Source organism: Centropristis striata, chromosome 23, assembly GCF_030273125.1.
Source record: "Centropristis striata isolate RG_2023a ecotype Rhode Island chromosome 23, C.striata_1.0, whole genome shotgun sequence".
In the NCBI taxonomy this organism is placed as follows: Eukaryota; Metazoa; Chordata; class Actinopteri; order Perciformes; family Serranidae; genus Centropristis; species Centropristis striata.
This window is the reverse complement of record NC_081539.1, coordinates 14,299,379-14,313,856: the sequence shown is the minus strand read 5'-3', so window position 1 is coordinate 14,313,856 and position 14,478 is coordinate 14,299,379. Positions and strand designations below refer to the sequence as shown.

Here is a 14,478-nt window from a genome sequence, read left to right as displayed (position 1 = left end):
CATTTAAAAAGGATTCGAGTGCCCTAACATAGTCTGAATGACTTGGGTTACACATTGATTAAACCTTAAAAAATTAAAATTATTACATAACATTTTAATCCTTTAAGACTGAAAAACAGGAGTGCCTGAACTTAAAATTAGTAATTAGGGTTAGATATTAATAAACCCCCTTAAACATTATTTATTTTGTTTATCATGATAAACAATAAGACATGATTTGTTCGAAATACACATGGAAATAGACCGTTGAGCAATAAAAGTCGTTGACTGTTGCCAGGCAACTGTTGCTGATTCCAGCGATCGCTCTGTCATTGATTAAGAAGCCTGTTGTCAAGCTGAAGTGACGCGAACTCCTTGGTTTCGACCTACTGCGCTTGCGCACAAGGGATTTACCATGATGGCGGCGTCATTACAAAAATATGAGTTGATTTTCGGCGTTTGAAAGACTTTAAAAATAAAACCACAGATGAGAACATGCACAGTGATAAGGTAAGTGCTTAATCCTTGAGTTTACCGTATGCTGACTAACGCTGGGTCATGTTTTTTTCGAGGAAAATATAATGTAGTGTTGTCTGAGGGAATTACCGTTGATTTTCTGATGATTTGGTCATACAAATATGTTTATATTTTCTGTAAATGAACGTTGGTATTGTCATCCAGTGAGCATAATATATATATTTATTTAGAAAATAACCAAGGAAGATACATGGAGGCCAGCTGAACTAACAAAACACATCAGGGTAAGTTTTTTGGGAGTTCAAAAAAAGCAGACGGTGATTCAAGTTGGATCCTTATCCATCGAGATAATGACATCCAAATGATCTGAATACTTTTTTGTTTTTGTTTTAGGAGGGAGGACATGGTGATGGCTATGTCAGGAGGCGGGATGACAATGAGAGAAAGCACCGTGGTGGGGAATCAACAGAGAGACGCCACAGAGACCCAGAGAAGGAGTCCAGAAGAGAGAGAGACAAGCCCAGGGAAAGGGAGAGTACAAGGGAGAGGCAAGATGAAAATGAAAAAGACAGATATGCAGATCGGCGAAAACAGGGCTCACAAGATAGGAGAAGCGACAATGAAAGAGACAAAAGAGATGACAGGGAGAAGAGAAGGGAAAGGGACAAGTTGACAGATGGAAAGAGGTATGATGAGGATTACAAGAGGCGGGATAGAGAGGAAAAGCATGAAAGGGATAAGGAGAAAGAGAAAAAAAGAGATAAGGAGAAAGAAAGGGATGGAGAGAGACGAAATGAGGAGGACAGGGACAAAAGGAGGGAAGAGAGACACAGGGAAAGACGGTCAGAAGAACAGAGAAGTGGAGAAAAAGATAGGATGGAAAAGCCGGAGAGGGAGAAAGAAAGACACAGAGATAAAGAGAAAGAAGGGGATGGAGAGAGACGTAATGAGGTGGACAGGGACAAAAGGAGGGAAGAGAGACACAGGGAAAGAAGGAGAGAAGAGCGGGACAGAGAAAGAGATCAGACGGAAAAGCACAAAAGGGAGAGGGAGAAAGAAAGACACAGAGATGAGGAGAAAGAAAGGGATAGAGAAAGACGTAATGAGGAGGACAGGGACAAAAAGAGGGAAGAAAGACACAGGGAAAGAAGGAGAGAAGAAGGGGACAGAGAACACGGGGCTGAGAGACAGAGACACGAGGGAAGTGGAGAACGAGATCGGATGGAAAAACATGAAAAAGAGAAGAGAGATCGGCATCGAGAGAGAGAGCGACACAAAGATGAATATGAAGACAAGAGGAATGACAAAGACAGACGAGAGAGACACGGAGACAGAAAGCATTTGGAGGGGAAGGAGGACAGAGGTGAGACCACAACAGTGTTAACACATTTTCCAGCTTATTATTTGCCTATGAGGGCAGCATTCATGTCTTTTCTGATTTCAGAGCACAAAGAAGAACAGAGAAGACATAAAGAGGAGAGAGAAAGGAGACACAAAGAGAGAGAATATCATGTAAGTAGATCAAAATAAATACATTTGCCTCAAGTTGTCCCACGACTAGAATATTTCACGTGACGTGACTTGTTTGTGGGATGTTGTTGTTCTCCAGGATGAAAGGCGGAAGCATGACAGCGAATCCAGGGAGCATCGAGACTTGAAGGGGTCAGGTGAAGAGGTCAGCCGTCACCGCGGTGACAGAGAGCGAGCTGAGTGGGACAAACACAAAGAGAGGAGACACAGAGAGGAGGACGAAGCAGAGAGAAATCACCACAGAGACAAGAAGGGAACATCGGACAAAAGTCATAAGCAAGACTCTAAAACTGAGGTTTGTGTGCATATAAAGTTGCTAGTACAGGTGGATCTCAATAAATTAGAATGTCATAGAAAAGTTTATTTATGTCACTAATTCAATTCAAAAAGTGGAAATAACACATTTTATAGGTCCATTACACACAGAATGAAACATTCCATGCCTTAATTTATTTAATTTCTTCTAATTATAACGATTATGGCTTACATTTATTGAAGACCTAAAATTCAGTGTCTCAAAAAAATGTAATATTACAAAAGACCAATTTTAAAAAGTGTGTTTAATATGAAAATGTTGGCCTCTGAAAAGTATGTCCATCTATATGCACTAAATACTTAGTAGGGGCTATTTGACTTGAACTACTGGAAATTTACTTTTATTCTATTCAAATGTATTGAGATGCACCTGTATACTGCAACATGTAGATTATTATGTATTCTCATTGTAGGTCCCTAAAGGTTTATATGGCTTTTCCCCCCAATGTGTCATTTTTATGATCCAGGATACAGCACTGGCCTCTGAGCACCAGACAACTACTGTGAAAGATGTGGGAGACACAGAGAAACCTGTGAGATGCTTGGTGTCTTGGCTGTACATTTCTGAGGGACTATTTTTACTCTCACATCTTAATTTCCTTTACTTGCATGAAAACAAATCATACTTCTGCTCATGCTCAAGCTGCATGTATGAAGTTATGAGCTGAAACTGAAAAAAATTAGCTTGAGCTGGTGAAATTAGTGTTTTTGTTTGGCGTCTGACCCATATACTGTCTGTACTGCATGCTGTGCATTATTATTTTCTTGTCTTCTACAATACTTTCAGCTTCAATTTCACTCTAGTGCCTCATCTTCTCAAAGACTTTCTGCACAGCATATTCATGCATTTATGTAACATCTGCAGGTTGCCAACGATGAGGATTTGGCTGACCAGGAATATGAAGATGACTTTGAGGTAATAAAATAGCCTTTTAATTATGAAATAGGCCACAGACTGTAGAACCAAAATTTGCTGTTTAATCCTTGTGCATCACTTGCAACATTTTTGGCTGTGTTCAGATTGCATATATTTTGGCAAGGGTGTGAGTTTTGTAATTTTGAAAGTTCAACTTAGCTCATAAAATAAGTCCATAAAAAACTGTGTAGCCAAAATACAGGCACTCAGACCATTGAAGGGGGAAGGTCTACCCATTGAATCCCATCAAAACCATAAAGCATGAACTCTGTTATATCAGGCCTTGGCTTCAGAATTTTAGTTTTGTCTATTTTCCAGCAGATTGAGCCATTGTCTCATGTTTGTTTGACATATCCCCGACTTTTAAAAAAATGTTTAAAAATCCCCCTAGCAATAATAGTACATAGAAAAGAATTCAATTTTTGTGGTATTATGTAAACAATCCAGCATTTAAAGGGTTAAAATTATGTAAATGAAGGAATATTTGGTAGTTGTGATCAGGACTGTAGGAAGTTGATTAAAGTATTTGACTCAGTGAAAAATGGAAAGTAATATTAATGAATAATTTTATGGCAGTTTTTGAGTGGACATCGTTGTCCTCTAAGGACATCAGAGCAAATTTTTAACGGCATGCACAAGGGTTAAGTTTTCTCATCGTGTTAAAATTTAGATTTTTTAATATTCATTCACTTATTTTTGTGTTACTTTTGCATGCTGTAATCGATTTACGTTCAAAGAGACTGGTGAGTATTCAGAACTTTCTCAAGTGTGTCCATTTTCATTCTTGCAAAGTTCATGCTCATAGCATTTTATTTTTTATGTTTGGTTAAAAATATGGTAAGAAATGTGTGATGGGATATTTCTACTGAAAGGATTATGAGGAGGATTTTGAGGAGATGGATGAGAGCGCAAATGAAGGTGAAGGTGAGGACGAGGAGGAGCCGCAGCATGCAGAGGAGGGAGAAGAGAGGGAGCAACTTACAGCACAAAGGAGAAAGGAAATTGAAGCAATTCAGAGAGCCATGGACGAAGAGAACGAGAGAGTGGGAACAGCTCAGTCCACACAAATTACGAGCAGAGAGGAGGAAGAAGGGCCTAAATGGTCCAGAGGTACAGTTCCTTCTGCTGTCCGATCCACCCAAAATATATATTAACAAAAGCACTTGGTGTTATTGCATTTCACTGTGTACCAAGGTTATTATAGTTAACGAAAACTAACGAAATAACGAAAACTAGAATTGAAAAAACATTTTCGTCAACTGAAATAAAAATAAAAACTAGAGTTTTTTAAAAAAATGATAACTAACTGAAACTGTATTTTGTGGTTACAAAACTAACTAAAATTATAGTGAAAATGTCCTTAGTTTTCGTTTTTGTCAACTTTTTTCATTCATAATTCAGTGGATTTATTTGAACATGCAACACATGGTAAATATGTTGACTGAGACTGGGATGTCTACACTAGAACCAAAATTCAAAACACCCAGAACTGTAAGAGTTAATAACCTTATTGGGGCTGAGATGGATAAACCAAAGGAAATAAAGGAAACATTTAGGCAAGGCAAGGCAAGGCAAGGCAAGTTTATTTGTATAGCACAATTCAACACAAGGTAATTCAAAGTTTATTATGGCCTCTTTGAATCACACACCCAACAAATACCCCATTACAAAAAAACTAAAACTAATAAAAACTAAACTAAAACTAAGCATTTTCAAAAACTAAAAACTAAACTAAAACTAGAAAACTCACTCTTAAAACTAACTGAATTTGAAAACAAAAATTCACAACAAAATTAAAACAAAAACTAATGAAAAATCCAAAACTATTATAACCTTGCTGTGTACCCAGATTTGTTTCTTCATGTGTCATCTGTGAACAGCCAGTTAATGTCTGCATATTTTGTGCCGAATTATAGGGGATTTAATGCATCTTTGCTGCTCTGTTAATAGGATCAGAAAACAACCAGAGGAGAGCTTCCCAGCGTGGGAAGTTTATCGACTTTGTGGCCGCAAAGCAGCGTGAAGTCAGCAAAAAAGTTGCCACAAAACAGAAGTAAGTTAACTTGCAAAAAACCTAAATATTAAGTGGTTTGTAATATTATTGGATCCTCCGTTCTTGTGATTCAGGGCACTTTTGTCTTGAGCAAGAATTTTCTTTTGTACAGAGTGCATGTGTTCTTTAATTGTAGCTTCAGTGTGCTTTTTTTCTAACTACAGGAAACGCAGTGCAGAGCTTCTTCGCTTAATTGATCTGGATTTCTCAATGACAGCTTCTCTGTTGGATCTGCCACCCGTTAATGAATATGACATGTATATCAGAACCTTTGGAACTGAAAACACTAAGCAGGTCCATATTTGTTCCCTTTTACTTTACACAGAGATCTGTAAAAAGGAAAATATTCTATGTCTCACCGTACAAATTGTCTAAATAACATTTTCCATGTCAGGCTTATGTTCAGTGTAATGAGGACAATGCAGACAGAGACATCCAGACAGAGGAGATCGAGGTGTGTGAGAAGTGGACGCAGCATCCTCCAGAGCACATGGGAGCCTGTGGTGGTGAGGGAAAGCTCGTTAAAAAGATCGTTCTCCAATTTGCTCAGCTTTTACTTGTTGAAATCAATAACAGTGTTTTTGTTTCAGATCCAAACCTCTCCCAGGAAACACGAAACAGAAGTGAACTGAGCTTTGATTCACAGCGTCTGACAGCGTTTCTGCGCTCAGCCTCACAGGTTCTCCCTCTTTTTACCCATTTTAATTTATTTTTTTACTTCATTATTGTTTTGGCTTTTTAATTTCATTTTAGAAGTATAACTTCAATGCCAGAGTGCCTTTTCTGGTTGTTGTTTAGTTTAATTTTCTTTTTTATGTAGCTACATACTATATATAGTATGTAGCTACATCTGCCTGAGACATTACAGCTGCCCCCCAAAAATACTTAAATTAATTATTTCTCATATATATATATATATATATATATATATATATATATATATATATATATACATATACATATACAGGTGCATCTCAGTGAATTATAATATTATACAAAAGTTTATTTTTGTCAGTAATTCAATTTAAAAAGTGGAAAAAACACATTATATAAATCCAATTTTTACATAAAATTGGTTCATATTAGGCTTGAGCTGAATATTTTAAATACATGGAACTAGATATACTAGATTGTTTAAATCATGTTCTTGTTATATTACTCTACAAGACTTTACTGCATGTGCAAATCCAGCATTTCTATTAGTTTTGACTCTGCTTCGCCCTCTAGTGGAAACTTCCACTAGCATGTGTTATACACACACAAATATGTAAGCAATAAATAGATATATTGTAGCTAAAAGACTAAAAATTAAATGAATCAACATATTTTAGCTGTATTTGTTTAAGTTGTTTAACAAGGCAACATTGTTTCCATTTAGTCATAGTTTTCTTGGAGGGTTTTGTCTATATTTAGTTTTTTATTACAACAATATTATTCCCTGCTCATTTTAATTTTAGATTCGCTTTTAGTTCAGATTATAACCCTGATACCCAGTTTTAAAGATGTCACACTTATTGACTTCCTGTATCGAGTTTTTTTTTGTGGCCAAAAGTAACGTGTTACTGTTGTCTTTTGTGACTGAATGAAGGTGATGGTGGTCCTGTTGGAAGAGGATAGAGCTGAGAGGAGATCCCTGAGGAAGCCCAGGTCTCAAACAGACACGCTGTCTTTCAGCGATGGAAGTTTACAGCTCAACACTAAGTTGCCTTTCCTTTATGGTACACAGAGAAATTCATTATATTCTTTTTTTTTTTTTTTATTGAACATTTTAACAAACATTTTGCATACATCTGGTATACATAAATCAAACCCCTCCAATAATGCATCTTCAGATTACACTTGCCATCTTTCCTCAATCTTTCATCTTGGATCAGATATAAAATAACTTTACATTTTTATTCACTCCAATAAAATTGTGCAACTGAAATAGTAGTCATCCAATGTCATCCAAAAATTATGACCAATCAAAAAATAACCAAAAAAAAGACAATAAATCAAATTATAAATAATCATAATGAAAAACAAAACAAAAACATAACTTTTCAACTTCTGTAGCTACGAACCAGGGTACTTTTCCTTCTAACGATGGACAAGAAATTCATTATATTCTTACATTAAATACAATAATAAATAAAAAAAGGATACAATAAACAATAAACATTATTTTACTGCAAAACCGCTATGTTCTCATTAGTATTTATTATTTTTCATGTACACAGGACTCAGAAAAAGCTGTATAAACCGGTTCATGCATGTGATTACACTATTTATGTAGCTCTTATCGTGAATTTGCACTATTTTTGATTGCAGGTCGTCCCATCAGCCTGGTGCACTTCTCTCAGGTCCAGAGGCACACCATGATATCAGTCCACAGCCCGACAACTAAGCCCAGCGCAGTGCGACTCGACAGCTACACCATCATCTGCATCTGGAACATCTGGGAGCCTTCGAAACCACAAAAAGTCCTCGTCTACGAATCTGAGGTGACATTTTAAAGTTTGTTAAATCACCAAAAATATAGATACATATATAGATAGGCATTATAGTCACTTCAAAACTTTATACCAGCTAGGCTTGTATTGATTTGCTCAGATAGAATAGGTTCAACACACTAAACATTAATCAGCCTGCCTTCTTGTTCTGCTTGTCATCCAAAAATACCAATGACAATCAAAATTGCAGTGTAATCTCCTTATTTCATTACATAAATATCCCAAAAAGGGCAGTCCAAATTACATTATTCTGGCCTGAAAGTAAATTTGTCAATAACTCACAGAGGAACCAAAGCCAGTTCACCTCTAACACCCACAAAACTCTGACAGTAACCTCTTTTATTGCTCACTGCTGCAGGTGCAGTGTTGTTGCTTCAGCCCTGGAAAGGCCACGCTGGTGTTTGCAGGAACATCAGTTGGCTCTGTGGTGCTGTGGGACCTGAGGGAGCACGCTGGTGACCATTACCGCTTGAAGATAGGAGAGCAGGAGTGGACTTTCCGACAGCCGACCTTCTCCACCGGTATGTTACAGATGAGAATTTCATTAATTTTGAAATACATGGGTATGCAGTTTCTCTGCCCCCTCTGCTTGGAATACCCTTCAATCTGAGCTGAAACTATCAGAACTTATTCCTTTGGGAGCATTTCGCACAACTCTCAAAAAACGTAAATGTAAATCTTTTGCACAGTGCTCATGTTCCTAATTTGCTACTGTATTTATCACTGCTGCACTTTATACTGCTTATTTATACTACCTATTTATACCGCCTATTCACTTGCACTTTAGTACTTTTAATATGTTGGACTTTTCGCTGCCTGTTTATTGTTATTGTTCGTCTGTCTTGTAACTTTTGACGTGTGCTGCTGCCTTCTTGGCCAGGTCACCCTTGTAAAAGAGGTCTCGATCTCAATGGGTTTTTTATCTGGTTAAATAAAGGTTAAATGAAAAAAAAAAAAATGTTTGCTTGAATGATAAACCACTGATAATAATAATAATAATAATAATAATAATAATAATAATAATAATAACTTTATTTATATAGCACCTTTCAAAAACAAGTTACAAGGTGCTGTACAACAGAAATAAAACATATCAAATACAATTTACTGACAACAACAAAATAAAACAAAAAGAAGAAATTACATTAAAAAAAAACTTTAAAAAAATGTAAAATGTAAAATTGAAAATCACCAATCACAACAAGGTAATCATACAACAGTAATAAAAGGAAATTAAGAGAAGGCCAATCGATAAAAGTGAGTTTTTAAAAGAGATTTAAAAGAAGCCACTGTGATGAACTCATGATGACGCTGTAGAGTTTGAAACTGAGATTTTTGCAAATATCTAACAATTTCACTCATTCCATCACATGTTTATGCTTTTCCCTCAAATATTGTCTTTTTTTTTATAAAGAAGGCAGATATTTTTAATACCACATAGAATGGATTACATGTCTCACAGTCATATTAGGCAAAATATGAAAAAATAAATGAAAACCAGCAGGGATGATAAGGCCTAGAATTACTTAAAAGTGCTTGAATTTATTAATATTTATTATTTGCACATTTTTGTCAGTACTTGCCAGCAGTATTTAACAATAATTCCTGGATAAGCAGCAGAAAATGTAAATATTAATTGATAGAAAAATAATGATAAAAAAATAGGAACATATTAATTTTGCATAAAGTTAAAGGGGATATTCCTGCCAGTTTTTTCTAATACCGCATACATCTACAAGTAGCATTATTGCTGAAAAGCCAGCTAGAAAAATATTTAAGCCCTTTTGTAAAGAAAGTTTCTACCTTCTCAGGTGTTTTTGAGTGAATTTTAATCAATGCTTTGTAAATATATAGTTTTATATATTTACCCATGCTTATTTCTGCAACCTGACACCAAGCATGTGTTTACCGAGCTGTTTTTGTCTGCCCTCATTTTGAGAATATAAAGCCCCTTGATCTTTCACTCGGTCATCTCTGTTGTTATGTTTTTCTCTTTCCGCTACTAGGAAATGAATGTCAGCAGGCAATAAGTGGCAAACATCCTTATTTACTGTATATAGTGATTCAGGACAGCCTCTGCCCTTTCTCTTACTTTATGACCAGAAGCTTACATTACCATAGAGCTGATTCAGTGTGTGCTGATATCCTCTCTTTTGTCACCCTGTCAACACAGACGCAGTGATGGCCGGCTCAGGCCATTTCTCCTCTGTGACGTCTGTAGAAGTCGTCCCCTCCGCTGCAGCAGGGGGCCTGAGGCCAGAGGTCCCCCTCCTGGCATCTGAAGAAGGTATGGAATGGTGTAGGACTGGTTAACACACTGATTTAAGTTCATCATTTTATAAATATACCACGTGTTTCTGACATTCACAGTTGGCTTTGATTGTTATTCTGTTTCATGATCCAGAGTCGTCAGGACTGTCGTTCCAGCTGGCTTCTCTGGATGAAACGGGGGTTTTAAATTTCTGGGTAAGTTGGGAAACAAAGTGGATTAAGACCTGAGGGGAAGGTACTGGTGAGGTGGAAGTGACAGGTGCAAAAACAAACAAGAAGTTGGGTAATAATTGTTATATAATAGTAGGTAATAATGTAGTCTGAAACCCTTCAGGCCTGATTGCCACATCAAAAATTGCACTCCTTGTTGGAGTCATAATACTGTCAAATCTAAACACAGACATACACATGTTTTTAGACTTAATGAGGGTATCATTGTCCCTGATTTATTGTGTTATTTATGATGAATAAATGACCATAAATGTGCTTAGAAATCATAGAAAAAAATATGGTCCCTAACTCCAGAACTTAAAACTTTATTAAAATTGCAATATGGACTTGTGTTATATCCAAGTTGCAGGAAGAGCAATTTTGAGATGACTCGGCCCACAAATTTTTTGTTACAGATTGTTTGGAAGAAATTCTCACCAAAAAAATCACACCATGATCACAGTCCATCTCATATAAACATTGCAATATTAGTCAAAATAATCACAATTAGATATTGTTTTCCAAATCACGCCAGCCGTATTGAGAATAAGAGCAACTTGAAGGTTTTCTTCAGTTTCAAAGTCATTGATTGATACTTCTGAAATCCATAAGTACGTTGGGAAAAGCAAGTGTGAATAGATAGTTTTTCACATTTTTTTTGAGGCCATTTTGCCAAAATATAAACAAATTCAGGCTTTTAAAAAATCACCGTTCACATTTACATCTACCAAAATTATATGGACTGTAGTTCCAAGACTTTTAGCATAATTACGTCCTAAAAGTAAAGCAAGAATCATGGCGATATAAATCACAAAATTCTGTTCAATTCAATTCTTACTTTTGTTGTAGCAGAATAAGAACGGTCCTGTCTTCTACCCATGCATATACAGATAACTGCCTGTGTTAAAACTTGTGGACATGGTGATTTTAAAAACTGTACACAAACAGCAAAGTAATGTCACGATGGGCCTGCATGTGTTTCTCTGTGTGTCCTTTAGGTGGTGGTGGAACTCCCAAAAGCCGACGAGGCAGGCTCCCTGACAGACCTCGGTGAGGCAGACACGTTTTACAGCACGTCGTCTTTTTCCATGAACGTACTCGTCTTTCCTACACATGTGGTACCAGCTTCACTCTCTCTCTCTGTCTCTGTCTCTGTCGTTCCCTCGTGCAGGGCTCAGGCCTGGGGGCAAAGTGAAGTTGCTCCACAGCTCCCACCTCCTCACTGCTGAGAGGTGAGATTGATAAATAGCTTGTGATGATCATCCGTCACTGACTGCCAACCACTGGGCTCAAAATACCCCACAATGTCTTTCCCCAGTGGAACACAGCTGCTCTGTCGTGGTCATACGATCTTGTTTGTTATGCACTTTGGGGCTGTTGTTTTTGTCACCTCAACATCTGATGGGAACATATCCGCGGTCATACATGTGCAGTGTCAAAAGCGATGAAGTGTCGTGTTCCACTGTTGCACAGTTTGTTTTTGGCTGGGAATGTGGGAACCTTTGACCTCTAATTTCTAATTTTTCTCCCTGTCCTGGTCCGTCTGGCTCTCAGGGTGTCACCTCGAGATGCGGTGAAAACAGGGCCGCTAGAGACGCTTCTTTTAAAGTTCCTTCCAACAGACTCCAATCATTTCTTTATCGGCACCAATATGGTGAGCACTAATTCATCCGGCATAGCATGAGCCCCTGATTTGGAACTTATTAGTGTTTCTGTGTCATTTTCTGATAATGTATTAATATAATTTCTGTCTAGGGTCTGGTCAATCATGAAACGAGTCACGGTTTGAAGGCTCCACCAAAGTTTTACAGGTTTCAGGAGCCTGGAGTCCGACCTGTTGAAGTCACCTCAATCCACTTTTCTCCCTTCAGGCAACACTTGTTCTTGGTGAGAGTGCTTTTTTTTCAAACCTTAAAATGACTTCTGTTGTTATATTGTTATTGTTGTTATTATTATCAAGTACTTCACTATAAAAAACAACAATGATAAAGCTAAAAACATGTACAAGATATAAAACAGGATAAATACCATCAGTTAAGCAAAAAGACAAGTTTTTATAAAGGATGTAGAAGAGGTCAATGAGTTTGTCAGCCTGAGGAATTCCAGTTCCTCAGAGTTCCACAGAAAATTTTACATTTGCTTCACATCAAGAGGGTCGCTGGTTCGACTCTTCTGTGTGGAGTTTCCATGTTCTCCCCATGTCAGCGTTGGTTCTCACCGGGTACACCGGCTTCCTCCCACAGTCCAAAAACATGCACTTAGGTTAAATTGGTGACTCTAAATTGCCCGTAGGTGTGAATGAGAGTGTGATTATCTGTCTCTATGTGTTGGCCCTGTGATAGTCTGGCGACCTGTCCAGGGTGTCCCCCGCCTCTCGCCCAATGTCAGCTGGGATTGGCTCCAACCCCCCAAGACCTGAGTTTAGATAAGCGGTCGATACCAGAATAAAGTTCTTTGCAGTATGGAGGAGATAAAAACATGGATGAGCTTTTTCTGAATCTGTTGAGGAAAAGAATAAACTGCTCTTTATTATCCGCTCAGTTGGGCAAAGCAGGACTGCACTACTCTGTCACCTGGACATCAAAAGACAGTGCTTTGTCAAAGATAACACCAAGTTTAAAGACCAGGATGTAATACAAGCATGGATGACAGTTTCTAAATGCTTTGCAGATAAAAAATGTTTTTGAGATGTAACAAAGTTGCAAAATGTACGATTGAACGACTGACTTCCCCTTCTGGTCAAAGTAAAGTTTGTTATCAAAGACAACACCCACATTTCTACACTGGTGCAACAGGACTGAGAACCTAAATGAGAAGAGAAGTACTTGCTGGGGGGGTTCTATCCTATGATATGATATAATGGCTTCTGATGTAACTGAGATTTTAACTAAAAGTTTTGAGGGCCCCAGTCTTAAGCATCTGTAAGACATGATTGCATTTTTAATAAGACCATCAAAACATAAACAACAAATCATATAAACCCCCTTTTTTCCCCCCCTGCTCTTATTCCAGGTGGGTTGTGGAGACGGCACCATCAGGCTGCATGCTGTCAGCCATGAGCAGCCTGTTGCAGAGTGGAAGAACAGTCCAGCTTCTGAGCCAGTGGTCTCACTACAGTGGACACAAACCCGACCATCAGTCTTCTGTGTGCTCGATGCAGCCTCTAACCTCCACATATGGGACCTGCTGAAAAATGACACAGAGCCTGTGGTCACCGAAAAGCTTGACTCTGACAGGTAACACTGGGCAGACACTAGGGATGACTTTTATGACTGATATTAGATTTGTTATATTGATATGTGGTGGTCATTTTCTGTCCTCAGAGTGATGGCCATGGCTGTGTTTGGAGACTCAGGACAACAAAACACATATTCAGGAATAGCACTGGCACATGAGTCAGGAAAGATCGAGATGCAGTACTTCGCAAGAGATTTTACTGTGCCCATGATTGCAGAAGAGGAGAAATTGGAGAGTATGATGACTGAAGCCTTCTGAAACACTGCATCTCTTATGGCTGCATTTATACTGATGAGATTGTGTTTGACTGCATTTCAAAACTCTGGAAGAGCATAAAGATCAATTTATAAATCTGATTTTGTTACAGTCACTTTGTATCTTTGTCATATTTAATGATGTGTGATAGGTTTTTCCTCATAGATAATTTTTCATTAACATCACTGTTCGAACAAGGTGGCTGAATACCAAAGATTCTTTACAGGGGCCACGAAATGTAATATTCTCCATGAAAATAAGCATATAATGTAAAAGTTGATGTAAATATGTCTACTCTTTGATTAATGTTTAATATTTGTATGGCATTAACTACTTTCTTTTTTATACAATAAACTGGCAATATCTGTAGTTGTGTTATTTCATTATATTTATTTTTTTATTTTTCTGAGATGATAATGAACTTATAAGGGAAAGCTTCGAATAGCCGACAGGACTTTTACTTGTAGTTGAGTAATTATGCAGTGTGGTTTTAGTAATTTTACTTAAGTAAGGGATCTAAATTCTTCTTCTGTCATTGCCTAAAAGTAGTCAAAATGTAGTATGCTGTTTCTAAACATCATACAATATCCATAAGCAAGGATATAAACAGGCACTTAAACTTTCACACAAAAAAGTACTGAGGAAATGCGGTTTCCTCAATAGTAGGTACAGGCCTGTGTTTAACAATATGGACACTTTTATGTTATTTATTTCATTTAAAAAAGATGAGAAACTAACTATTT

At 37.4% G+C, this 14,478-nt stretch overlaps 1 protein-coding gene across 2 annotated transcripts; it reads left to right on the top strand.

Annotated features, from left to right (window-relative positions):
• Window positions 1–383: 383 nt before the first annotated feature.
• On the top strand, window positions 384–14,104 carry dync2i1 (dynein 2 intermediate chain 1). Of its 2 annotated transcripts, XM_059326770.1 has the most exons (23): window positions 384–489; window positions 687–740; window positions 850–1,819; window positions 1,901–1,968; window positions 2,066–2,281; window positions 2,769–2,834; window positions 3,167–3,217; window positions 4,090–4,327; window positions 5,168–5,270; window positions 5,435–5,564; window positions 5,665–5,776; window positions 5,861–5,949; window positions 6,859–6,988; window positions 7,581–7,753; window positions 8,121–8,283; window positions 9,936–10,049; window positions 10,167–10,228; window positions 11,242–11,293; window positions 11,415–11,475; window positions 11,798–11,897; window positions 11,999–12,130; window positions 13,256–13,479; window positions 13,567–14,104. In XM_059326770.1, the coding sequence occupies exons 1-23, from the start codon at window positions 475–477 to the stop codon at window positions 13,736–13,738; spliced, it is 3,495 nt and encodes a 1,164-aa protein (XP_059182753.1). In that variant the 5' UTR covers window positions 384–474; the 3' UTR covers window positions 13,739–14,104. The 2 variants fall into 2 exon arrangements, with proteins under 2 accessions (XP_059182753.1, XP_059182754.1); XM_059326771.1 differs by lacking the exon at window positions 2,769–2,834.
• The last annotated feature ends 374 nt before the right edge of the window (window positions 14,105–14,478 follow it).

What these genes read in the sequence shown, in the direction of transcription:
- dync2i1 (XM_059326770.1), top strand. An exon ending in AGGCTCCCTGACAGACCTCG is followed by an intron (nt 11,294 to 11,414) that starts GTGAGGCAGACA and finishes TCCCTCGTGCAG; the next exon opens with GGCTCAGGCCTGGGGGCAAA. An exon ending in CACCTCCTCACTGCTGAGAG is followed by an intron (nt 11,476 to 11,797) that starts GTGAGATTGATA and finishes TCTGGCTCTCAG; the next exon opens with GGTGTCACCTCGAGATGCGG.